At 41.3% G+C, this 27,134-nt stretch overlaps 1 protein-coding gene across 1 annotated transcript in view; it reads left to right on the top strand.

Moving 5' to 3' along the window:
• TRIM33 (tripartite motif containing 33) overlaps positions 1–27,134 on the top strand; it is a 149,419-nt gene that overhangs the window by 75,553 nt on the left and 46,732 nt on the right. Inside the window, 4 exon segments of the mRNA XM_030220415.1 lie at positions 950–1,064; positions 11,762–11,908; positions 13,479–13,596; positions 19,159–19,403. Coding sequence (XP_030076275.1) covers positions 950–1,064; positions 11,762–11,908; positions 13,479–13,596; positions 19,159–19,403 — 625 coding nt within the window.

The following is a 27,134-nucleotide window of genomic DNA, read 5'->3' as shown; positions in this document are numbered from 1 at the left end:
AAAGAAAGACTGCTATGATCTGACCAAGGTATCTGGGACCATTGTGGTTCAGGTATGTGAAAGTTAATTTGGCTGCTAATAAATCTAGCTGATGTCCTTTGTAGGAGGGCATTCCATTGAAGAGTGAGAATCGCCAGACATTATGGAAAACAAGGAATTGTTTAGTATGCAGATTATTAGCATTTTCAAGATGTAAGTAGATATTTCTAGTTATAATGATAGTCATTATTGACACACATGTTGGATATAAATTCAGTAAGTTTGGCCTTGGCCAGGTTCCAGCTGTTGGGAAGACGATATAGTAATAGGAGGCAGATAGATTTGGATAGGGAATCATCTTTTATAGAGCAGGCAACAATTTCTAGGTTACAGGATTGAAATTAAGTAATAGGTTTTACCTGGAGGAATGATAGCTAAGTCACCTCCTCTCTTTTTGGCTCTGGGGAAATGAAGAATGGAGTATCCAGGTGGACATATGTCTAGGCTTGCTGGATCATCTCTTGCGTGTAGCCAAGTTTTGGAGATAAGAGCTAGACTGAATTGAGCTTCAGTTATGTTTTTCAAGATGGCTAATACTATGTTCACATCCTTAGTAATACATTTATGGAATTCTTTTCCTCCTATATTAGTACTGAGACAAACTATTGTATTTAGCAAAACATTAAAAAAACTTTCCTTTTTGGTAGATTGTGATTTTTAAAAAGAAATATTTTAGGATTCTATTTTTATATATGTTTGTGTTGCTATTAATTTGTAAACCTTCTTAGACCTACCTTTAAGGAATATAGTGGTTAACAAGAATCTTGTTAATTAAAATAAATTTGATTGCTACTGTAATTATTTCCTCTTGCTCCCCTTCAAAATCTCAATTTTGTGATTGATACTGTGTAACAGAACTTGAGTACTATACAAAATTAATATTTAACTTATCCTTTTTTCTATTCTGCAGGATTAAAGAAGTAACTGAAACCAACAAGCGAGTAGAACAGGAAATTAAAGTGGCTATTTTTACCCTTATCAATGAAATCAATAAGAAAGGCAAATCTCTCTTACATCAACTAGAGGTACAGTTTAATCTGTTGCTCTAATTACTATTTTTCTTCTGTACCCAGTGGCACTTGGTGTCTTAGAATCTGAAGGATGTTGAGAGGAGGGTGGCATACTGAAATAGTCTGCCATTTCCAGTCTTACAGATGCATTTAGTGCTTTTCTGAAGGCCTCTTATTAGTGAATAATGTATTTATACTTCTCCGAGGATAAGCAGGCCAGTTGTATTCTCACATCTGGGTGACATCATCCGATGAGCACAGTGCAGACACTGACTTGCGCGATGAATATAGAAATTTCTTGTAGCTTCTCACCTTGCATGCTCTCTGATGCTTTCCCACCCGACACACGAGCGCAGGTCTCTCTGTTTTTCCACAGAGCAAGGAGGACGCGTCGTCATGTTCTTTCAGTGTGTTTTTTTTCTCTACTGTACCAGTGTCTTCCTGTGCAGGTTTTTGTCCTTTTTCCCTTATTTTTATCCTTCCTTTTTATTGTATTTTGTTACCTTTTCTTTAAATTTTTTTTTTTTGGCTTTTAAAGTTTCCTTTATTTTCATGAGTTGCTAGGCCCGCTTAGTCTGGAGCACCGGCCTTAATTTGAATGCTGTCCCTTTTTATGGTTCAAAATTGAGGAGTTTAATTTGGCCATGATTCTTTTCTTGATGTCCAAGACGACCCCCAGGGGCTTCAAAAGATGCGCCCAATGTAATTGGGTGACTTCTGTGACGTACTCTGCGCTCTTGGTGCATTGAGTGCCTTGGCCTTGACCATGAGCCCAACTCTTGTTCTTTCTATTTGGAAAGGCAGTTGAGGACACAGAAGGTGCGGCAGGTCCAGCAGGAGAGGCTTTTTGGTTCCTCAAATGCCAATCCATAGACATTGGCACCAGAAGCATCAACCGCAGTGGCTGCTAAAACTTTGCCTACCACTGGGAGTGCAGCGGCATCAAGGAGGTCTCTACCTTTCTTGACATCGGGCACTTAAAGTAGGCCCTGGAACCAGTCAGCATCGTACCCAATACTGAGGGTGTGTACGGGTTCAACGTTGTCCTTGTTGACACTGAAGGACCATGATGCTGAGTGTCGGGGAAGCCCAAGAAGCATAAGAATAGATACTCTTTGATGTTCGGTGCCAGGAGCTCTGAGGTATCAGCATTTCCATTACCTGAGCAGTGCTGGCACTGGGAGGAGTGCTCCCCTTCTTTGGTAGAGGTGCCGGTGCGAAAGTCTTCAAGCAGCCAGGTTCCCGCTTCAGGTTCAGCACCAACATCTCAGGCTGCCTCCATTCCAGCTCCCCTGCCTTTGCCGATGCCTTGGTACCAAGCCATTCTGAGGGAGGAGCTGGTGCAGATACTGCAGTTGCAGTCTGCTCAGGCATTGAGGGTGCTTGTGTGCCAACTGTGAATCGGGCCCAGATTCTTTCTGAGGCTCCATCCATGCCTGTGGAGATATCCTCGTCGGCGCCTCAAAGGGTGTCAACATCAACCCATGCAGTACTGCGCTTGAGTTCGGGGGAAGAAGCTTCCCCAGAGCTCTTTAGAGCATGGACTGGTTCCACTGAGCTGGGGCAGGCACATTCACTCAGAGGATCCTCATTACTTCTCTGAGGGAGGAGTCTTATGTGGTACTCTTCTGATTTCTCCCCAACTTAAGAGCCGTAAATCTCCACCTGAGGGTCTTTTACTGGTTTCGTTAAGGAGATGCTTTGGCCATCCCATTTAAGTTGGACACGGAGGAGTAGCCCAGGGCAGAGATGTTAATCTGTTCTGGACTCTGTCTCCTCCTAAGGAAGGGGTCACAGTACCATTGTACCCTATCCCTAAAGATGCACTGATGAAGAACTGAGAATCCCCCCCTCCCTTAGTGCAGGTCACACCTAAGAAGGCGGATATGCAGTATCATATCCAGAAGGCTCCTGGATTCAAGAGAGTGCCTCACCACTCTGGTTGTCGAATCTGCCCTCACGAGGTTAGGAGTTCCAGTCTCATATTCCGCCAGAACCGATATACTCATATCACCCCTCTCCTCAGGTCACTTCACTGGCTTCTGATCAGATACCGCATTCAATTCAAGCTTCTCCTTCTTACCTACAAATGCACTCAGTCTGCTGCCCCTCACTATCTTTCTACCCTCATCTCCCCTTACGTTCCCGCCCGTAACCTCCGTTCACAGGATAAATCCCTCCTCTCAGTACCCTTCTCCACCACCGCCAACTCCAGGCTCCGCTCATTCTGCCTCGCCTCACCCTATGCTTGGAACAACCTTCCTGAACCCTTACGCCAAGCCCCCTCCCTGCCCGTCTTCAAGTCTTTGCTTAAAGCCCACCTCTTCAATGCTGCGTTCGGCACCTAACCCTTACCGTTCGGTGAATCCAGACTGCCCCAATTTGACTGCCCCTATCGGACCGACCGTTCACTTGTCTATTAGATTGTAAGCTCTTTGAGCAGGGACTGTCTCTCTTTGTTAAATTGTACAGCGCTGCGTAACCCTAGTAGCGCTCTAGAAATGTTAAGTAGTAATAGTAGTAGTACTCATGCTTCTACTCCCCCAGGTAGAAAAGGCTTGGAGATGACTCGCTTGGGAGGAAGGCTTTTCAGGCCTAGATGCTTATTGCCCACATCCAGTCCTACCAGCTCTACACAAACCTTTACTTGAAATCTTTGCTACGCAGTAAACTTTAGTCTTACAGATTGTCTCCCTTAGGAGCAGGCCACAGAGCTTTGCCAGTTGGCCAATAAGCAGCTGGAGTGCAGAAAGTATCTGGCCAGGGGCACGTAAAATTCTTTTGATATTGGGTCCAGACTATCTTTTATGGGTGTGGGAATGGCGCAGACTTTCATGGCTGCGTGTCTGACCTAGAATCAGCGGTTCAGGACAGGTTGGGTGATGTACCTTACTGAGGAGATTATCTTTATGTGGACAAGGTGGAGGAGGTCTCTGACCTCAAAGAAACATACTAATACCATCCTGTCCCTGTCTCGGCAGCCTCCAGCTGCAGCCTCTTCTAGGAGGTTTACGAGTGGGCCTAGGCAGCAACCCTACTATTCTGAAAGGAATAGGTTTCCATTGCCTTTTCACTCTGCCTAGGACACCCACGCTTAACGTGTTCTGCTTTACCAGTCTCAACCACAAAAGTCCCATCCGGCTCCCCAGTTAAAGCAAGTGACAAGCTTTTGACTGGCTCCAGGCGAGTATAGTCGTCCTCCATGTAACTGTCCTGGACAGCCTACCGGTAGGAGGGAGGTTGAATTTTTTTTCCCACCACGGATGGCCCCTTGTAACCTCCAATTGGTGGGTTTTTTTAAAATAGTCTGTTTTGGTTATGCCCTGACCACCAAATTGCCCACCAAGAACATCGTTCATCAGCTCTCGGCACAAGCAGGTACTTGTAGAAGAAATCTCCTCCCTTCTCCAGGCCAATGTGGCCAAACCCATGCCACCAGGGAAAGAAGAGAGAGGATTCTATTCTAGGTACTTCCTTGTACCCAAGAAAACAGGAGGATTTCATCCCACCCTAGACCTAAGAGCCCTGAACAAATTCCTGGTCAAAGAAAAGTTCAGGATGATTTCCATGGGCACCCTTCTCCCATGATTCAGGAAAAAGATTGGCTATGCTCTCTTGACTTAAGGAAGCCTATACCCACATTTTGATACTTCCTAGTTACAGGAAGTATTTCAGATTTCAAATAGGAAAACACCACTACCAGTATCATGTTCTGCCTTTTGGCCTTGCGTCAACTCCCAGGGTATTCACCAACTATCTAGCGGTAGTTGGGAGAATGTATTTTTATCTGGTCAATTGGCTGGTCAAGAGCACATCGCAGGAGGGAGCGACAGTGCGCCTAACTATTTGGTGTTAGAGTTAATGGGGTAGTTTATCACGAAGCCTAAGCCCCACCTTCTCACCAGTTCAGTGATTGGAGTACATAGGAATCCTGTTTGATACATTGCAGGCTAAGGCTTTTCTTCCACAAGTGACAGCAGAAACCTGTGATACAACACTAAGCAAGTCACAGACAGGACATAGGTAGTAGCTGAACCACTGTATACTAAGTTTCACCACAATAGAATAGTTTTCTGCACACACCATAAGTTCCTTCCTAAGGTAGTGTTGGAGTACAGCAAGTCGTAGACAGGACCATAGGTAGTAGCTGATCCACCGTACACTGTTTCAGCACAATAGAATAGTTTTTTGCACGCACCATAAGTTCCTTCCAAAGGTAGTGTTGGAGTTCCATCTAAGTCATACAATTGTTCTGCCAACATATTTTCCCCAAACCACACACCCATCCTGGAAAAAGTGTACTGCATACGATTGCAAGTGACCCTTAGCCTTCTTTAAGGAGCAGACTAAAGCCCATGGACAGTCTACCCATCTTTTTGTTTCTTCTGACCCAAACTGGATGTACGTAGCTATCAGGAAACACACAATTTCTAATTAGCTAACAGATTGCACCTCCTTCACTTATGGCTGGGCTGAGTCTTGAGGGTCATGTCAAGGCTCGTGATATGAGAGCCATGTCTATGTTGATAGTCCTCTTGAGGTCAGCCTCCGTAGAGGAGATTTCCAAAGCTGCAACATGGTCTTCTCTCCACACATTCTCATCTCATTACTGGCTTGAGCACAATACCTGTAGGCAGTCCTTCAGAATTTGTTCGGTTTGTAGAATCCAACTACAACCCCCCCACTCCCCCGGCCCATTCCAGGCTGCATCTTCACAACTATATTGTTATATTGTATATAGTTTAAGGTTGATTGATTTGAAGGTCTCAAAGTTTCGAGTCCCTGTTGTCCTAGCATTGTTTTCAGTGAGCCTGTTAGCTAGGTATTCCCAATGTAATAATACAACTGACCTACTTGATCTTGGAGAAGTCAGTTACTCACCTGTAGCAGGTGTTCTCCAAGAACAGCAGGCCAAGTACTCTCACGTACTCTTCCACCTCCCTTGAAGTTGTATTCTTTAGCTATTTTACATGACTGAGGGACTCGTGCTTGTGCATCAGGCACCAATTCATGCGCAGTGGGATGCTGGTAGAAATTTCTACATTTATCTTGTTAGCCAGTGTCTGCACCGGGTTTCATTGGATGTCACCCAGGTGTGAGAATACTTGGCCTGCTGTCCTTGGAGAACATCTGCTACAGATGAGTAAGTTTGCTAAACTTGTATGCTTAAGTTCTTTCCGAAGGCATTTCTGGCATTGATATTGAAAGTGGCTGCATAATTTAAAAATCAGTTGCGGTCAGTCTTCATCTGTGTGCTATGAGCTCAGGGGTTTCAAATTCTTTATGCTGAGCACATTGGTCCCATGTCTCAAATCTGCTTTCAGAGATGACGTATGAGGGGAGACTTGTGGACCTGAACATGTATACTCTGGAGGAAAGGAGAAACAGGGGTGATATGATACAGACGTTCAAATATTTGAAAGGTATTAATCTGCAAACAAATCTTTTCCGGAGATGCGAAGGCGGTAGAACGAGAGGACATGAAATTAGATTGAAGGGGGGCAGACTCAGGAAAAATGTCAGGAAGTACTTTTTCACGAAGAGAGTGGTGGATACTTGGAATGCCCTCCCGCGGGAGGTGGTGGAGATGAAAATGGTAACAGAATTCAAACATGCGTGGGATAAACATAAAGGAATCCTGTTCAGAAGGAATGTATCCTTGGGAGCTTAGCTGAGTTTAGGTGCCAGAGCCGGTGGTTGGGAGGCGGAGATAGTGCTGGGCAGACTTATATGGTCTGTGCCAGAGCTGGTGGTGGGAGGCGGGACTGGTAGTTGGGAGGCGGGGATAGTGCTGGCCAGACTTATATGGTCTGTGCCCTGAAGAGGACAGGTACAAATCAAGGTAGGGTATACACAAAAAGTAGCACATATGAGTTTATCTTGTTAGGCAGACTGGATGGACTGTGCAGGTCTTTTTCTGCCGTCATCTACTATGTTACTATGTTACTATATGTTTTGCTGTAGTAGTGATGTAGTGTAAACACAGGTCATCAGAATTCTCCTCCTCCTTACTAAACAACATCACATACAGTAATTGCTGTAAGTAACTTGGTTTTAATTTTTGTACTTTTTTTTTTTTCATTTTATGTAACTTCTGTACTTGCTCATTTCAGTAGAGCAGCACCCTGCCAGGGCGCATGTGGAAGGAGGGGCACTTACGGCTGCAGTCCTAAATAGAACTAATTTGCAAGCTTGTAAGTGGTGGTGGTTTTTTTTTTTTTTTTTTTTTTTTAAAGATTGGTTATAATATGCTTTCATGGGTGACCTGTTACAGCTAGGATAGTTTTTTAAGTTTCTAATCTTTGCTGCTTACATTTTGGCAGAGCAGATATGACTTAAAATGTTGGAAGTTCTACTTGTTCAGGATTTGTGATCCTTCCACCTGACATGTTCCACTCAGTGGCACATGTGATAAAACTTTTTTCAGCTTTAGAGCTTTCCTAGTGATTGGAGGGATGTCCCAAATAGCAGAAGCAGAAAAGATTATATGGCATTTCAGATTTTTGAAGACGTGGCTTTTTCAGAAATACTTGAATTTTTAAAAATTGTATTAATATTTAGGTTTTTATGGATCAGAAATATGTGCACGTTTGACATGGACTTCAGTTCTTAAGTTTGTGGAAGTTGTTGGAAAGCTTTGTTTTAGAACTTCCTGCTTTAGTTATCTCCCAGCAGTCAGGAGTTTGAACATTTAGACTTCATACCAATTTATGGCATACAGATTTTCATCCGAATAAGGTCAGTGTATGCAGATGAATTACAAGCACAAATTAGCAAATATTTTTTATTCAGATTTGAAAAATGTATCCTTAGTACACAATAATTAAGCCATTCTTAGACATGGCAGGTTTGTTTTTACAGCACTGGACTAAAAGCACCCTTACCACCTTTTTTTTTTTTGCCCCTTAAAATACTAGATACCATTATATGCCAGCAGTAACCAGATTTGTTACACACCCAGCAGTTATAACCTGGCAATACTTATTGCTTGGGTAGAGTAACTGAAAGCAGTAACTTCATACTAGCTTGTAGCTTCTGCTGTGTTTTATTAGAATTTATTTACTGCCATTTTGAAGACATTTACCCAAGGTGTGATATATAGCAAGACTAACCTGGACAGAGGCAGTGATTGCAGCAGTAAAATACATTCAAATACATACTATGGCATAGTATGCTATTTCCATTGTCAACACAACACACCTTAAAACATCTTTATGGACAGCATGGGGTAAGTAAAGAGAGAACATACAGGCAGGTAAGAGAGCTAGTAGCACTAGCTTCCTACTGAAGACCTTCCCACACCATTTTCTCGCTGATCTCTTGCAGGTGCAGTTCCTATATCATGTTGCTTCTAGGTTGGGCAGAAGCATGTTACCACAATAGCCTTAAGTATTGATTAGGCCACTTGTGCTGCTGACGAAGGAAGAAGTCCCATAGGACATAGATTGATGTCCTGTGGTCATCTTTGCACATGGACAATGCAGCAGGGCCCTTCAGTTATTATTTTGGAACTAGGTTTTGAAATATTAGACAAAATGTGAGGCCTGAAATTTTAGACTACAGGTCTGTGCTTCATATAAGTTGGGTAGTTTTAATATTAGTGGGGTAGGGGAAGAAGAGAGAATAGTACTTGATCAGACACAGTAAGCAGAACCTGAGCTTTCTAGGATGTCCCACAGTGCCGGCACCAGGGTTCTCTCACATTTCAATCAGTTTATTTATTTTATTTATTAGGATTTATTTACCGCCTTTTTGAAGGAATTCACTCAAGGCGGTGTACAGTAAGAATAGATCAGACATGAGCAGTTGGCAATTACAGCAGTAAAAATATTCAAACAACAATACAAAGTATGGCATGGTATACTACTTGCAATGACAACACAATATGTACTAGAACATTATAATTGGTAGTGAGGGGTAAGGCAAAGTTGTAACATATAGATGAGTAAGAAAATAGGAAGAATTAGAAAGTAAGGTGATTGATTTGAAGAAAGTTGCATATGAGGTCAGAGAGATGGTTAAATATTATCTCAGCTAGGTAGGAGTGGATAAACATGTCCCGCTGCGGTATGTGCAGCCTGATTCAATCCTTGTGTGAGTGAGACTAACAAGTTAGTTACTTCTTCCATTAAAGGCTTGGTTGAAGAGCCAAGCTTTTACCTGCTTCCTGAAGTAGAGGTAGTCTTGTGTTAAGCAGAGCCTTTCAGACAATGCATTCCAGAGTGTGGGGGCTACTCCGGAGAAGGCTCGCTTGCGGGTATCACATCGTGTAATGTCTTTTGGAGAGGTTGTAGTTAGTGAAAGTCCTTGGGAGGACCTTAGTGTCGTTGGCGGTGTGTGGAGGATCATCCTATACTTAGATACTCTGGGCCATTTCCTTTCAGGGCCTTGAAGATCAGCCATAGAGTTTTAAATTTAGCCCTGTATTGTACTGGTAGCCATTGAAGTTTTGCAAAAATGGTGTGATGTGGTCACGTCACTTGCAACCTTCTATGAGTCTTGCTGCTGCATTCTGAATCAACTGGAGCTGGTGCAGGCCCTTTGTAGTCAGACCATTGTATAGTGCATTGCAGTAATCCAGAGAGTCATCTTAGTGGCTGCTTCCTTTCTTCTCATATCAGTGTCTTTCTGGGCATTTTCTGAGGATTCAGATATCTTTTTGCACATGACTGCGTGGGAACATCAACCCTTTTGTAAGTCCTTGGCAACTTTTGCGAGGAGCAGTCAGGGCTTTCATTATAGAAACTAGTACTAGAGACCAATCCTTAAGAACTTTTGCTTAGCAGAGGTTGAGGACAGTGGGCTGTTGCTGAAATAATTTAATTATTGGAAGGAAGTGCATATTTAAAACTTCATCTAAAAGTGTAATCGGCTAATGCATTTCAGCAGTCTTAATACACTTTTATAAATTGCCATTTAATTAGAATACTAGCATTATTTAAAAAACATTGTGTTCTGGATGTATAAGAGAGCCTGGGAGTTGGAAATGATTCCCTTTTTCTTAGGTAGGGCCTTGAGTTTGTGGTGACTGTAGGAAGGAAAGGTTTACTCTTGGGGGAACTCTGCAAAATTTGTACATAAGAACATAATGTTGCCATACTGTGATAGACCAAAGGTCCATCAAGCCCAGTATCCTGTTTCCAACAGTGGCCAATCCAGGTTACAAGTACCTGGCAAGATCTCCCAGAACAGTAAAACAGATTTTATGCTGCTTATCCCAGAAATAAGCAGTGGATTTTCCCCAGTCCATCCTAATCTATGCTTTGTGGAAAATTCTGCAGAATTCTGTGCTGTTTGTAGTGTTTTTGCACAGAATGTCCCCATCCTAATGCCTGAAATTTCCTCCTATTTCCCCTTCAAACTCCAGCCTCCCCCATGGCACATTCACATTTCTTTACCCTCCACCCCCTTCATTGTACTCCTAGAGCTTTCTTCCCCCTCCCCTGCAGTGATTGCATGGCTGGAGGAGAAGGAAGTGAACTGCTGCACATTGGGTCCCTTCCTCCTCTGCCAGCTTAGACCAGACTGCTTATGTAAACTATGGCATCCCTGCAGTTCACATACAGTCTGGTCTAAGCTGACAGAGGAGGAAGGGACCCAGTGTGCAGTGGTTCACTTTCTCCTCTTTGCGCGAGATCTTCAGGGGAGGGGAAGAGAGATCAGTGCTGGTACTGAGCAGAATTCTGCTGGGCCGGGGAATTGGAATTCCCCCAGGAGTAAATACTGTTAGGGCTAGGCTATCTGTCATGTATTGCTTCCTCTGAACACTTCCTTGGATAAAATCAAGATTTGTTAGTTTTCTTGCTAATGCTTTTCTTATGTATAGCACTCAAATACTGATTGATTTTGGATAAATTGCCATTATGTTTATGAATCATGTATATGATAAAGTACAGTTAATATTGCTATATGTAGAATGTCAAATCCTTCCATTATATTATTGTGTGTTTTTTTGGCTAGTCTCATGTTGTAACTTATTTTGTACCTAGATTTGGTCTTGTGACTTAAAATATCACCAGAAACCCTCAGAAACAATCCATAGGATATGGATTGTCAGATATAGATTCACTGGGTTTATTACCCAAGGGCTTAGCAATGTATAGGATGCTTTGTAAAGCTTTTGCTAATTTCAGTCCTCATTTTAGTGCAGATGTAGGCAATCAGGCAGGTCTGCTTTTAAGGAGATTTGCAATCACTGCCTCCTTGGTATACAAATGATCTCTTGCATATTCATTGTGGGTATCCTGAAAACCTGACCTGCCTGGGGCTCTCAAGGACTTGGCATTGCCTACACCTGCTCTAGTGGGCTAGTTGAATTCCATTTAAGGTCATGCAATAATGTTACAAAAGGCATGATGATGACTGTAGTTAAGTGGTCTTCCATGACAGTCATTATTCATTGATGTATTTGAAGACAAATTATTTATTCTATAGGGCCAAAAAGTTGACAGTCCCTCCATCCTTTTCTACTCCATGTAATACATTTTATGAAACAATCCTTATGCACATCCTTTTACTTTTGCATTATTCAGACTTCTGTAGCTCAAGGCCTCTGCTAAGACAGGTGTTGTTTGCGAAGGATTAAAGTTAAAATTTGTGAGAACTTACTGCTGGCATCCTGGAGTCTCTGGTGCCCATCTGACTTGAATTTGTTTCTGTACGGTTGTGGAAGGGAGTGGAATTTTAATTCATCTGAGCTGTTCTTTGTTTAGAGTGTCACAAAAGAAAGACAGACAAAGTTGGTGCAGCAGCAGAATGACATCACTGGTCTGTCACGACAAGTGAAGCATGTGATGAATTTCACAAACTGGGCTATTGCAAGTGGCAGCAGCACGGCATTACTGTACAGCAAGCGCTTGGTAAGAATTAACATCTAATTGCATTGGTTATGAGCATTAAGTAGTTGCAAAACTTGCCTTTAAAATGATCATTCCAGCTCTTCTGGCCACTCTTGAGTACCTTTTGCCATTACGTCATTAAACACTTCAGCAATATGTGCTTATCCTCAAGCTGTTCATTATATGGAAAATGTCACACGGGCATGTTAACATTGAACAAAATGGTATTTAGATAAATGTTCCAAAAAACTTTTTAACTGCAAAGAGCAAATCAAAGTCAGAAACTTGAAATTGGGATATTTGCTTCAATTATTAGATCATTGTTATACACTTGAAGCATTAATGACATCTAATTTTTATCAATTAGCCTCATTAGCCCAGGGTACCTTTTTAAAATTTAGGACACCCAACTGTAATGGCTTCATCATTGGCTCCACCACCGGCCAAAACACTACAGAGGAAAACTCTCAAAATTATAGTTTCACTGAGAGAAAAGTCTGCAGTAAAAGGTCAGTAGGGTTAATTAAATTTTTTTTTTTTAATCAAGTGTATAAACAAAGTCTAAAAAGAACCGCTGACACTCTAAAGCTGGTTCAATACAATAAGAAGTCAAAAAGTCAAATATTACAAATAATCAGATGTCGTTAATGCTTCCAGTGTATAACAATGATCTAATAATTGGAGCAAATATCCCAATTTCAAGTTTCTGATTTAGATAAATGTGTAATGTCATCAATAGTTCATATACACATTTGGACCTCCATATCTGTATAGATAATTTTTGCTCACCTTATGACAAGAGCATGGTGAACATACAGTAATGCATGCAGATTGTGTAGTTGCATTTGGTTACCAATTTGGTATGTATTTGCACGAACCAATGAGTGGTTGTTTTTTGTTGGTGGTGGTGGTCTGCTTATTTGTGACATTTATATCCCACATTGAATTCAAGATTCCTTGGGATAATGTGGCTTACAGCAAAATAATCAATACAGCAGTGGAAAGGATCATAGTACCTGTTGTAAGTTATTATAAGTTGAAAAATTGGGAGAATTATAGCAAGGATGTAGATGAAAATGACTACAATTACAGCAAAGAACAGTCATAACGATGAGAAGGGTTATAGTAGTAAAGGTGCAGTAAAATTGTTATGAGCACTATACAATTATAATTAGTGCAAGGAAGGAATTGAAAGATTAGCACAGGAAGTAATCGATTAAGTTGGACACAGACGTTAGTGACCTATAGAAATTAAGCAGAAAAGTTAGCTTTCTGTTGACACTTTTTTTTTTTAGAGAGATGTGATTTCAAGGATTTGCAGAACTGTAGATAAGTATATTGATGTTTAATTGATTGAGAAGTATGAATGCCACCCTATGATCCTTCACCAGTCTGTTTCTGTGTGAGGATACACGAAAGGTGCCACAAGAATAAATTCAATTACTAGATCATTACATCAGTCGATGTCTTCCTATTTCAGCCATTCCTTAAATACGCTTCAGCTAAAGCTTCATTTACCTTGAGGATTTTGTGTTCGTTAAAGCAGTTAATGTTTGTTCCACATTTTCGTTTGCATTTTGTTCCCTTTTAGATTACGTTCCAGTTACGGCACATTTTAAAAGCAAGATGTGACCCAGTCCCAGCTGCTAATGGTGCCATTCGCTTTCATTGTGATCCAACATTCTGGGCAAAGAATGTAGTTAATTTAGGTGAGCTGTTGTGTGTTCTCTTAAGGTTGCTGCTTGCAGCTGTCACAAAAAAATGTACTGGAAGGGACTGAGTGAACCTGACCTGTCAAATCTCAGAAGCTAAGCAGGATTGGGCCTAACAAGAACCAGAATGAGAAACCACTGGGGAAGACCAGATGGTGTGGGCTGCAGAAGGCAGCAGCACACAATTGCAATATTATGCCAAGAATGTCATGGTCACATAGTGAGCCATGATTGCCAATTGTCTGTGAAAAACAGATAAGGTACTTACCACCAGGACCACTGGAAGAGATGGGGATGGGAAGAAATGTTTTCAATATGCTTTTTATATTTGTTTTATTTCATTTATACAACTATTGCCTGTATTTTCAAGGAAATGTACATACCAGGGTATGTTTTGTTTTTTTTTATTTCACTACAAAAGGTAATGTTGACATTTGATACAAGCTGATTATTAGAACACTGAAGTCTCAGAATTACATTGAGAGAATAATACTGTGCAGTGTCAGCTCATGGAACCTCAATTTCAAATATACCCTCCCATGTCCCTCTTTAATCTCCTGGATTTGTGGCAGCTGAGAAGAGATTGAAAGAGTGATATCTGAGGCAGGTCTGTAAATGGGATTTTCAAGCTTCCAAAGAGCTGGCACATATTTTGATTTTGAGGTATTTTGAGAAGATTGTTTTTTAATGTCCATGGGCAGATTGAAGCAAGTGACTTGCCTTTAATCGTTGACCCTAGAGTTCCTTCTGAGGGTCTTGCCTCTTTGAACCTCACCTATTCATGTTTTGATCTTTGGCCTTTGTGTTTTTGATCTTGGCCTGGGCATCTTGTTACTTTTCTTTTTCATTGATTCCTTTACTCCTGCCTCTTTTGAGGCCCTCTGCCTGGAAATGTGTCTGCTGTCCCTATCTTGAAGCCAAACCTAGACCTGAGATCCAGCTAGCTTCTTTATAATTTCTAATACTCCATTTTTGTCTAAACTGCTTGAGAAGCTCTCCACGCCCCATCATTCTGGGTTTAGGAAGGGTAATAGCACCAAAACTATTCTAACCACCTTTTTACAATGAAATTCGGATTTCACTTGATCAAAATCCTTCAGTTGTAGTCATCTCCTTGAATCTCGCGTCTGCTTTTGATCCAGTGGATCAGTGTTTTGTTGCAGTATCTTCATGATCTTGGTCTTACGGATTCAGTTCTATCATGGTGTTGATCCTTCCTTTCTTTCCAACCATTCTTTTTAAATTTCTTAAAACCATTGTCCTCAACCTACACACTCACTTGTGGAGTTCCTCAGGGATGTATCTTTGCCCTTCCCCCTCCAATATTTTTCTCGCTCCTCCTTCCCCTCAGTCTCTGTGCTATAGCCCAGTCTTCTGCATCGACAACATCCAGTCTTATATTCTTTGTCCTCTGCCACTTCTCCCTTACTGGTCTTAATGATTGTCTACTGTTGATCTCTAATTGGCTATTTGCTTTTCCATAACCCAGAGAAATGTGAAATCATTAATTTTTCTAACCTTTACCCCCCCCTAAACATTGTTGAGGGACATGCATTTCCCTTTCAATACAGTATTAAGATCCTGGGTTTTATGTTGACTTTGAAATTAACATTTAAGCAACAAGTTGAATCTGTTTGCGCCGCCTCCTTTGCTTTACGTAAGATTCGAGCTGTTAAGCCATTTGTCTGCACCTTATGTTTTCATTCTGTCCCTGGTCATTAGTAATGTGTTATTTTTATGGCTTTTATGCTGGTTCACCTCTGTTCACTTTAAAGTGTCTTTAGCTTGTTCAATCTACAGCTTATTTATTCATTCAGTTTTATAGCCTGTCCTATTGACTACGCTCAGAACGGGTTATATAATTTACATTCATAATAAAAACACAATATGCAGATACATAGGATCAATTAAATCAATCTGCCAACTGAACAAATAAGTCAATCAATTCCCATTAAAACAAATAGGTTTTTACAGCCTTACTGAAACTTAGATCATTAGTAGATCTTGCAGCTAGAGGCAGCCTATTCCATAACTAAACTAATGAACAGGTGAGAGCTTTTAAACGATCACATTCCAGCTGGAAAAAAAACCTTGCAGGGGGCAGAAGAAAACATCTCACTCTGAGAGCATAACTATTGGTTCGGTGTATAAATTGGTGATTTCTTAGACAAAAATTGGTACCATATCATGAAAAACATCAAAAGCTAACACTAACATCTTAAAAATACACCATTTACTGATAGGAAGCCATTCTTTGATCATATCTCCACTTTGTTTATCTTCTTCTGTGTTAAATTTAAACTTCTCACCTTAATCCACATGGGTCTTGATTCACACACTCCTGGCAAGAACCACCCGATACTGTATTTCCCATCCCGCGCATTGCATTCCAACAGACCCTCCTTGCTTTTCCTCTCCTCTGCCCTTTCACCTTTGACTTGACATATCTTGGGACTGTGCCTTCGGTTACATTGGCTTCCAACTGTGGAAAAGTCTACCCATTCCTTCAGGCTTGAAACCTCCTACACTAAGCTTTTCCAGTAAACCTATAGATCTAAAACCTTCGCCCCATAAACACATCTTACACCTGACCTTTTTTCTTGTACACAGCTTATCTGCAGTTTTTACTTTGCGATTGGTGGTACATCAAATGCTTTAAAATAAATAGTACTAAGACCACAAAAATGGTGAAGCCTGGAAATCAACTACAGAATTGTTTAAAGCAGTAGGGGTAAAGTTTGTGTGGCTGGTGTGCTGTGCACAAGTATTAGGAGCAGAGATGAGGTCTCATTTTTCAAAGGGATTCCTCCTAATATTTGGTTTGGGAAAACTCCTATATAGAGGTCTATAAAATAATGAGTGGAGTTGAACAGGTAGATGTGAAGCGTCTGTTTACGCTTTCCAAAAATACTAGAACTAGGAGGGGGCATATGATGAAGCTACAATGTAGTAAATTTAAAACGAATTGGAGAAAATGTTTCTTCACTCAACGTGTAATTAAACTCTGGAATTCGTTGCCAGAGAATGTGGTAAAGGCGGTTAGCTTAGCGGAGTTTAAAAAAAGGTTTGGACAGCTTCCTAAAGGAAAAGTCCATAGACCATTATTAAATGGACTTGGGGAAAATCCACTATTTCTGGGATAAGCAGTATAAAATGTTTTGTACTTTTTGGGATCTTGCCAGGTACTTGTGACCTGGATTGGCCACTGTTGGAAACAGGATGCTGGGCTTGATGGACCGTTGGTCTTTCCCAGTATGGCAATACTTATGTACTTATATGTGCTTATGTAGTTTTGGAGCCCCTGGAAAGCTGTTAGGATTTAAGCTTCTAGAATTGGAAAACAGTAAGTTGGAGGGGAAGGTATGACATCACAATTAGTGTGTGGTGTTTTTTTGTTTTTAAATTTATACGTTGCCCTTTTCCAAAAGTGACTGCTGCTTATAGCATACAAATATAAACAGAATACATAATACAAGAGTAGATATCAAACAACAAATAAGTTTTGCTGAAGAGTTGAATTGCTAGTATACTACATTTAGCAATGCCACTACTTAAGTGAATTAATGTAAAGGTACGATACATTAGAAAATTGGAGGTACATTGGAAGAGGGCATACTCCAACACCAAAGAATTGATCTGTGACTTTCTTAGCTACCTTGTCACTTGGCATTTATTTAAAATATTTATATGCACCCAAATCCATCATCGACTCTAGAGAGTTTCTCATTCTTTATCAGACACACACACGCCTTTTTCTCTCTAAACTTTTTTTTTTTTTTTTTTAATAGGTGCATTAGGAATTCACTGGAGGATTTGGTTGACCTGAAATAATTGCACCCTTAAGGTGCTAGAGGTGCCATGCTTTTCCTCTCTATATGACATAAATGTGATTAATCAAATAATGCTATTCGTTTATAATCACGAGCATGTCCCTCTAGCAACTGAAAATGTGTCATTTAATTCACTGCAGCTGTGTGCTGCTGTTGCAATTTCCTGGTAGGCCTGTGAATATTTCAGCCTAGCCAACTTCTGGGACTGGATTGAACCTTCCCTATAGGGTTTGTACCACAGACCTCTGCTTTTCAAAATCAAAAATAAGAGAAACCGAGGTCAGATATTCCCCTAGTTTACTACAAAATATTTTCCAGAAATCTACAATATATTGGAGTTGTCTACCCCAGCCTGTGAGAATCTGAGCTGAGACTTCTGGAAAATAACTGACACTCTGCATCCTTGATTTCATCTCTTTTTCTTAGAGAAACTTCCAAACTAATTTTTTTTCACATATTTAATTTGATAAATGAGCTCTTCAGTTTTCCTTGGCTTGAATTTGTGTGTGTGTGTACATCATGTGTATAAATACAGGACAGCAGCTGAACAAAATGTTGCACTGGCAGAGGGTTGTGCTTTAAGCGTTTAAAAAGCTGCTTTTCCACAGGATTATTTTGAGACTCTTTAAATGTCAGAGTACAGAAATGGAATTGTCAGTGGTTACTATGAAGGCTGAGCAAAATCTCAACAAGTAAAATCCCTACCATGGAGCAGGAAGCATTATTTTTAAATGCACCTGACACTAATATGTTATAAATGCAACAGAAGCTAAATTGTAAAAGTGTTTTTTCACTTGTAATATTAAATCACAGAGCGGCTTTGGATGTGCCTACTTAATGACTGACTTCCCCTTTGCTCTGTGTATTATGTAGACCCTGCTTGACCTCCAGTCCTCTTTCTTTTGCACTTCCCCTCTGTCCAGTGAGTTATTATCCTAGGACAGTATAATTACAGCTTGTGTTTCAGCTATAGCTGATATTAAATTGAAATTATATTGAAGGTACTACTACTAATCATTTCTGTAGCGCTACTAGATGTACACAATTATGTACACTTTGTGTGTAGGTACTTTCTCTGTCCCTAGAGGACTCATAATCTGTTTTTGTACCTGGGGCAATGGAGTGTTAAGTGACTTGCCCAAGGTCACAAGGAGCTACAGTGGGAATTGAACCCAGGTGGCCAGGATCAAAGTCCATTGCACTAACCACTAGGAATATTAATGCTCATTTATCCAGGATGGTAGAAAGCTAGTGATATGGATTGCTGTCCTAGGGAGCAGTCAAGCTTCTAGGGGTGACAGCTGGGATATATCCTTGCCATATGAACAGGAATAACTGAGAAAACTAGATGGGTAGTTGGTGTTTTGAGGATTTTCACTTAATGTCGACGTGATAATTTTTTGACCAAGTTTAATGCACATCAGTGTAAAGTTTGAACTAGCCAGCTGGATTGAGTGAGTTGGGGGTTTACAGATTTTTTTTGGGGGGGAGGGTGCAGGAATGACCTCCGCAAGTGAATATTCAGTATGAATACTGTCTGTATTATGTGAGATAGATTTATGGTCCTTGGCTTGTGGCTGAAGTATTCTGCATGAATGAATATGATAAGTAAATGTGTTTTGTTTTTCTTTCAGATCTGTGCTTAAATGTGTGGTTAAATAAAGAAGCAAGCACAGTGAGGACCCATTGTAATTCACCAGCTTGGTTTTATTTTCTTTTTATCCCTTAGGTAACCTTGTTATTGAAAATAAACCAGCTCCTGGTTACACGCCTAATGTGGTGGTAGGACAGGTTCCTCCAGGAACTAACCATGTCAGCAAAACTCCAGGACAAATTAATCTTGCACAACTTCGGCTCCAGCATATGCAGCAGCAGGTGTATGCACAAAAGCACCAGCAGCTGCAACAGATGAGGATGGCTCAACCAGCTGGACAGCCTCCAAGGCCAGCTGTTCCCCAAATGCTGCAGCAGCAGGCAAGTCTCTGATTCGGTCACAAAGTGTAAAATCTGAAGGCAGCTTCAACAAAAGTGGGAAAAGCATTCATCTTCCTCCTCCAGCCCAGATGTCAACTTACAGTTTTGTTAATGGTAGACTCGGACAAATTGTCAGTGGGAAGGCGTTTCCACTTTCCATAGTAGCAGATTTGGCTGTGTTGAACTGTTTTGTTGGGTATATTTGATTATGGTTTTCAAGGAGAAAATTGCTTACAAAATTGTTTTTACTTGCTATTAGTTCACATTGGCGGTGTCTTTCTACTACTACTAAGTATTTCTATAGCGCTACTAGATGTACACAGCGCTGTACACTTGAACACTTACAATCTAATCCTGGTCTTTATCAATAAATTTGCCTTCCTTGGGCATGTAAGCAAACTAGGAGCAAAAGAGGGATGCCAGAGGAAAGCCAATTTTATTTGAAAAATTATATTCTTTGAGAAATGTGCAGCCCAGTAATACTCTAAGCCTAACCAACGTAATTAAAATGCTGCATTAAAGATCACCATCTTGCTGCATGAATCCATTTTACTGGAGAACAAAGATACAATTAAAGGGTGCTAATTATTGCCAGAGTAAGCAACTGCTTATGGTTTTAAGTTCACTTTTTTCTTACAGTGGACTTCCCTCATATACTCGACACACTTTCTTTAGGCCTGCAATGGGCTAACCTCACAACTGATGGCATGAGAGGAGAATACCTGCTACGTGTTTACAATTGTGGTACAGCTGTTGAATAAAAGGAACTGGATCAGAAGTATGAGCCAGTGCCACTGCATCACTTTACATACCTTGTTGCTGCATCAGCCATTATAGTATATTGCACTGTAGCCTTAGTTATGTTTTTAGTAAGTCATAAAAATGCTTTATAAACCCTCAAAGAGACAGACGACGTATGTGAATCTTTATTGAAAAAAAAAAAAAAAACAACCCTGTTACTCCCTGAATTTTTACATTTTCATTTTAGCAGTCCTATAAGTTGTCTTGAAATCACGTAAACATTAGTCTCTTGGTTTCGGAGCTGAAGGTCACTGTGGAACTGTGTAATTGAAGTTTTGACTGTAGATTTTTGCTGACTATTTGAGGAGAGGATTACCTGCCTTATATTGTCAGACTGTTGTATAGATTTGGATGTTTTTTTCTTTATGAGATAATGGTATGTCCGTTAGAGGCCAACAGGAGTTTGGTTTCGGATGTGGCACCAAAAACCATTCTGAAATCCAGTTTTGGGTTTCTGTCAAAAATGCCAGGCCTGTCTTAACAAACCCTGGTGGTCTAGTGGCCTCTTTGGAGGCAGGAACAGAGCCCACTCATTCCCGTCCGCTGCTGAATCACAGTGGCTGCTGAGACTTCCTTTGGCAGCTTTGTGAAACTGCTACGGGAGGTGCCGGCAGCCATTGTGATTCGGCAGTGACAGTGGGCAGGCACAAGTTTATCTGTTCCTGCCCTGAAGAGACCACCAGGGTTAAGGTAGGAAGGCCTACAGGGTGGTCATGCAATCCCAGGGGGAGGAGGGTGGTGTGAATCGTTTCCTGCAGGGTGGGAGTAGGGGTGCGGCAGTGCATATTTTCTGCCGGTAAGGGTGTGGGCAGAGAGGACAAGTTGTTTTCGGCTTCAGTTCCGGACAAAACCAAGCATTGAATTTTGGCTGCTGCTTTGGTTTTGAACAGAACCAAAACCATTGGTTTGATTTGGTCTGGTCTCTTATGCCTGTAGTGTACGCAGAAACTCCCAGGCTGAGATTAATTGCCTCAGTCAGGGTATTTCAGTAGAAATGCCATATTCCTTTTTTTTTTTTTTCTTGGTTATACCAAATTAGAGGATTGAAGGCCACTTGCGAGATTGGCTGAAAGAATTTGTGATGGAGAAGATGATTACCAAGCCAATATTGAAAAGATGTTTTAGACCAATTTCAAGTCTTCCTTTTGTAGACAAACCAGTGGAAAACATTCTGGCATCTCAACTGTAATTTTTTTTTTTTTGACAGAAAATGAGTCAGTTTGCCTACCAATAGTATCATAGAACTAAAATATTACTGGTTTCAGTCCTAGATTTGAGAGAGCTGGATAAGACATGAGGTGGTTATGGTGTGTTTTTGTATGCGCCATCTGATTTTGATTCAGTTGATGTAACCTTTTGTTACAAGCTCTGCAGAATAGTGAAATGGTTTTCTTTTGGAGGATATTGTTTCTTTGATAATTCTAGGTAAAGATTTTTCTTGAAGGGGTGGCCAACTAGGTCCCAGTGGTGTCTCATATTTAATATCTTTTGGGTTTCCTATTCCGTTATGGAGGCAGCAGGAGTGCGTTTTTTGTTTAACGTTAAGTTGCTTATCCTGCTGGGTGTTGTGATCTTTTCTTGTGCCAATTAAATAAATAAATAAACTTCCATTAGCAATTTAGTTGGTATTGGATTGGTGTAAATAAGCTTCAGGTGTATCTCGAACTGATCTTTTGTAAATAGGGAAAGAGAGAGATTTAGAGCCTGCCGGATTGGGCCACTTCTGTTATCTCTCTCCCCTTGAAATATGTGACACCAGATCTAGGGGTATGGTTGGGTTGTAAGCTATGCTTCTGTGATCATATTTTGAAAATAGCACTGATTTATTCAAACACTTTCCCAGTTGAAGTATTTCATATATCAGGTGGATTTAATTGCTGGGGCTGGAGCTTGGATTGGCCACTGATGGACCTTTGGTCTGTCTCAGTATGGCAATACTTAGTTACTTATGCACTACTAGCAGGTATTCTCTAGACTGCCATTTTCTCTGTTCAACTCAAATTCTTGACCATGAGTTACACTAGCTACTAATCATAGAGTACATTTTAAAATATTGCTTTTGATATTTCAAACTAAGGGCCCTGTTTAGTATTTTTAATGTGTCTACAATCAGCACACGCTAAGCGTGTAAGTGCCTATAGGGATATTGTAGGTGCATACATTGTTAACGCATGTTGAAAATGCTAACGCTCCTATAACGCAGCTTAGTAAACAGGGCCCTAAATCTGGTCGAGGTCCAGGGCACAATATGTGGTTCAGATTCTGCTCAGTTAACTCATGGTTGTGGTCATTTGATCATATTACCCCTCCCCCCACCTAATGTCATTATACTGGGTACCAGTTGAGAGCAGGATGCAATTTAAGATCATGTGCATGAGAATACTTCTTATTTGGAAGGTTTGATTCAAGGCTATCAGCCAGGACTTCTGTTATCAGTAGTTGAGAGGTCACCCTCCTTTAGTGGTGAAACTGGTACAGTCAGGGCATAGGACTTTTCAGTTTATAATTCCAGTTTGTGGAATGCATTGTTGCAGCCTTTTTAAGCAGGAACAAAATCTTTTGCTATTAAGAAAACAGATTAAGTTCTTAGATTACTTTGTCATTTGCGCTTTTTTACTGATTACTTCACACGTTTTCAGCTTATTTTTCATTCTTCATGGTGGATGCTCTCTGTTAATGTTTATTGTTTTGAATGTTCTGTTGTTAGAATTCCAAAATTCTCTATAAAATTTTGAAAAAAAGGTTAAGGTCTTGTGGGTGGGTTGCAAGAATCTGTAGTGGTTGACATGTATAAAATTTTAAATATATATTTAATTTTTGATGTTTAATTGCACACTTATAACCCACTTCAACCATTATTATAGCTCAAGGCTGGGCACAATATTTGAAAGGTTACAATTAAAAAATATTAGTAACATAGGATTATCCTTGCCTTACAGAGTAAATCATTCTAATTATCTGAATAAAGTTATATTAACAAGCCTATATAGGACCATAATGTTTTATTGCAATCTATAATATTAAACCACCATGCTTTGATATCTCAATTTTTTCATACATCTGTTGTGAACATAAATATAAAGGTTATGGAATTCTATACCGTCAATACTCCCCCCCCCCCCCCCCCCCCGAGCTTAAATTAACTGGAGGGAGGGCAGGTGACTTTCCACTGATCCTCAGAATGTAAACTTTGGGAACATACCAGGATAAGGTGGAGCTTAACCCATGCAGGATCTTAAAAACAAACAACAAAAGCTTAAATTTTACTTGTCTTAATAGGTAACCAGTGTAGCATAAGTAAACATGGAGTCGATATGTTCCATCTGGAACCTGCAAAAATCATTTTGGCTGCATCATTTTGTAGAACTTGCAGTCTAGAAAATTGAAAAGTCAGGTAGTCCTATCAAAATGCTATTGCAATAATCCATAGTAGATAGGATTACACCTGTACTACTATTTGCAAGTAACATAACATGCATAGTATTCCTTAGCCTCTGCAGCAGATGAATCTAGGAACTGGTTGTGTCCTTCTACCAGCAGGTGGAGATAGAGATAATGAACTGAAGGCAGTGATACCAGGCAGTGTGAGCTCCTTCTTCATCCAGTATACCTCTCCAGCAGCTTACCACTCTTCAACAGCTTGTGGATCCTTTTGTTGGGGCTATTCCTGGGTCCTGTGGGCCATTTGAGTGTGCGGGTGTCTGGCTGGTGGTGCCATGGGTCCCTCTTTCACCCTGTGCCCCTTTCCTCCCGGTGTCTTAGATCTCTAGCCTTCCTCACCATACAAAAAAAAAGAGAGAGAGAGTGAGCAAGAGCTCCTTTGCCTTTAGCTCAGCATTGAAAAAAAAAATAAAGACAACGGGGAGAGATTGTTGAGAAGACTACATAGTAAATGATGACAGATAAAGAACTGAACGGACCATCCAGTCTGCCCAACAAGACAAACTCATTTTACATGGTATGTGATACTTTATATGTATTCCCGAGTTTGATTTGTCCCTGCCTTTCTCAGGGCACAGAACGTAGAAGTCTGCCCAGCACTCTTCTTGTACTAAAAGTTCTGAAGCTAACGTCGAAGCCCCTTAAAATTTACATTCCAGCCCATCAGTATCTATTCAGTCATTGTCAGGGCGTAGACCGTAGAAGTCTGCCCAGCACCAGTTTTGCTTCCCAATTACTGGCGTTACCACCCAATCTCAGCTAAGATTCCGTGGATCCTTTCTTCTAAACAGGATTCTTTTGTGTTTATCCCACGCATGTTTAAATGCCATTACCGTTTTCATCTCCACCTCCCACGGGAGGGCATTCCACATATCCACCACCCTCTCTGTGAAAAAATACTTCTTGACATTACTCCTGAGTCTGCCCCCCTTCAACCTCAATTGATGTCCTCTAGCTCTGCCACCTTCCCGTCTCTGGAAAAGGTTGGTTTGTGGATTAATACCTTTCAAATATTTGAACGTCGGTATCATGTCATCCCTGTTTCTCCTTTCCTCCAAAGTGTGCATGTTCAGGTCGTGGTGATTCTCAGCCTATTTTCCTTTCGAGCAGCAGGCACCGTCTGTTCGGTGAATGCTTCCTTCTTCTTCTTCTTTCCTTTAGCATGTGAGTACCACGAAGTTATGGTGGCAGAAGCAGTTGAGATGTTTCCAATGCGGTAGCAGACGCTGTGCAGTGGGAAGCTGTTGCTGCATGTTTGGAAACTGTGGCGGGAAGCGGAGCTTGTCTCCTTACTGATTTACCTGTTTCCCGTGCTGATGCGATAGGAGTGTGCACCATTTTGCAGGTGCCTGCTGATGTGGTCTTCCTTTCTCAGCTGGTGATGGCTCCCGAGATTTCTTGGCCTGCGATGTTTTTGGGTGCATCGGCGGCGGGGGGCGGGGGGGGGGGGGCTGTTCTTCACTTGGGGCTTCCCCTGGGGTTTCTGACGCTGCTGGTCCAGGGAATTGTTTTTCTCCAGACTTCGTTTTACTTTAGCATCCGGCTTATCTGCTAAAGAGAGCCTTGCTCCAGCAGCCTTTCTCAGGTATCCAGGGGATCTTTTTGGTGGCTGTTTTGTTGGCGTGTAGGATCTCGGAACTTCAGGCCCTTTCATTCTGTGATCCTTTCCTGCAATTTTCGGAGTCTGGGGTCACCTTGCGCACGGTTTCCTCGTTTTTGCCCAAGGTGGTTTCAGCTTTTCATCTCAATCGGCCTCTTCCTTTTGGGAGGAGAACTGTCTAGGGGGCTGCTTCGCCAGACTTGGGCTTGGCGGTCCAGGCTCCCGTTGAGGTTTTGGCCCTAAAAAGGCGGCGTCTGGGCACCTTTCTGAGGTGGGGTTGTTTGGGCCCGCCTCGGCCACTCCGTTGCTGGTCTCGTTCTCGGAGGAGTTCTCAGATTTTTGTAGCTCTGTGGCTCCTGGATGTTCTATGGGTTCTTCGCAGTTATTTGCAGATGTCTGAATTCTGTCTTTTGTATCATCTTTTTGTGCTTCTGGCTGGGGTCCGGCGGGGGGATGCAGTATCTATGGATTAACGAAGCAATTGCTTCTGAGTATATGTTGGAAAGTCGCGTTCTGCTGAAGGCATTGAGGGCTCATTCCATGAGGCCACAAGCGACTTCGTGGGCGGAGAAGGGAGTACTGTACCTTGACGGATTCTGTTGGGCGGCTACATGGGCCTCTGCATACTTTTTCGAAGCATTATAGAGTGGATGTGGATGCCTGGTTGGATGCTTCCTTTGGTGTGGCAGTGCTGTCTCGGAGCTGTGGCTCCCCATCCTCTTGCTTTGGTACATCTCACTAGTTCCTGGATTCATCTGCTGCAGAGGCTAAGGAAGGTAAAATTATGCCTTACCTGCTGATGATTTTCTTTCCTTTAGTTGCAGCAGATGACTCCAGGATCCCTCCTGTTCGCCGCGTGGTTTTTTTTTTTTTCTGTGTGATTTCTTTGTTTTATAAAAAAAAGAAAACCAGAAGTAGAACATCAGAGCAAAAGTTAGACAATGCCTTTCGTCAGATAGGTGAGGAAAACTTCGGTGATTTGTTTCCTATGTGATCCTGCTTTGTGAGGAGACATATACTGAATGAGATAGAAGCTGACTGTCTGATATCACTGCCTTCAGTTTCTCTTCACCTGTTGGCAGATAGGCACAACCCACCATTGCCTGGATTCATCTGGTGCAACTGAAGGAAATAAAATTATCAGCAGGTAAGGCATAATTTTAACATATGTCTGCCATAGATTCTCTAAAAAGTTAAATGAGTGTTCATAGTTGGATGAGAATCCAGATAAACTCTCAACAACTTAATATCTTTGCATAAAGCAAAATTCATACCTGCAAGAATGGGAAAGACTGGTACATTGTGCTTTGTCCCCCTATCCACAGCCTTTTTTCCAAGTTTTACTTCAGATCTTTATAATTCATCCATAAGAGGATACGGCCAAAGATCTTGTCTATAATCTAATGAGTAAATTCCAGTGTGTACTTAAAGTGAAAAAACACTGTGTAAGTATAAGAATAGTCTGAAATTTCATACGTCCTAAATATTTGACTTGGCGAGCAAAGATAGACATTAAATGGTATGGGTGAAAGTGTTGATCATTGTGGCACATCACAGTATATATGCCAAAAGGAAGACTAGTGGTCATGCCGTACTTATCGTTATTCTTCTGAAAATCCTTGAACCAGCCAAGAACCTGTCCTGTGACTGCTGCTATTGGTGACTTAAATATTCACTAAATTTCATAATGCCCCCTCCCCCCCCCCCCCCCCCCCCCCAAAAAAAAAAGGCTTTGTGCACTCAAGGGGGAAAGCCTTTGGCAAATGTACCTCCCTAAAAAGTTATCAAAATTGCTTTCAGTTATTGTGCTCATTTGGAATGGGCTTCTGCACAAGTTGTTGATACTGTTTACTTAGTTCCTTAGAAGGAACATCTTTATTTCTGAAGTT

Source organism: Microcaecilia unicolor, chromosome 12, assembly GCF_901765095.1.
Source record: "Microcaecilia unicolor chromosome 12, aMicUni1.1, whole genome shotgun sequence".
Classification (NCBI taxonomy): domain Eukaryota; kingdom Metazoa; phylum Chordata; class Amphibia; order Gymnophiona; family Siphonopidae; genus Microcaecilia; species Microcaecilia unicolor.
This window is presented reverse-complemented; position numbering and strand designations above follow the sequence as displayed.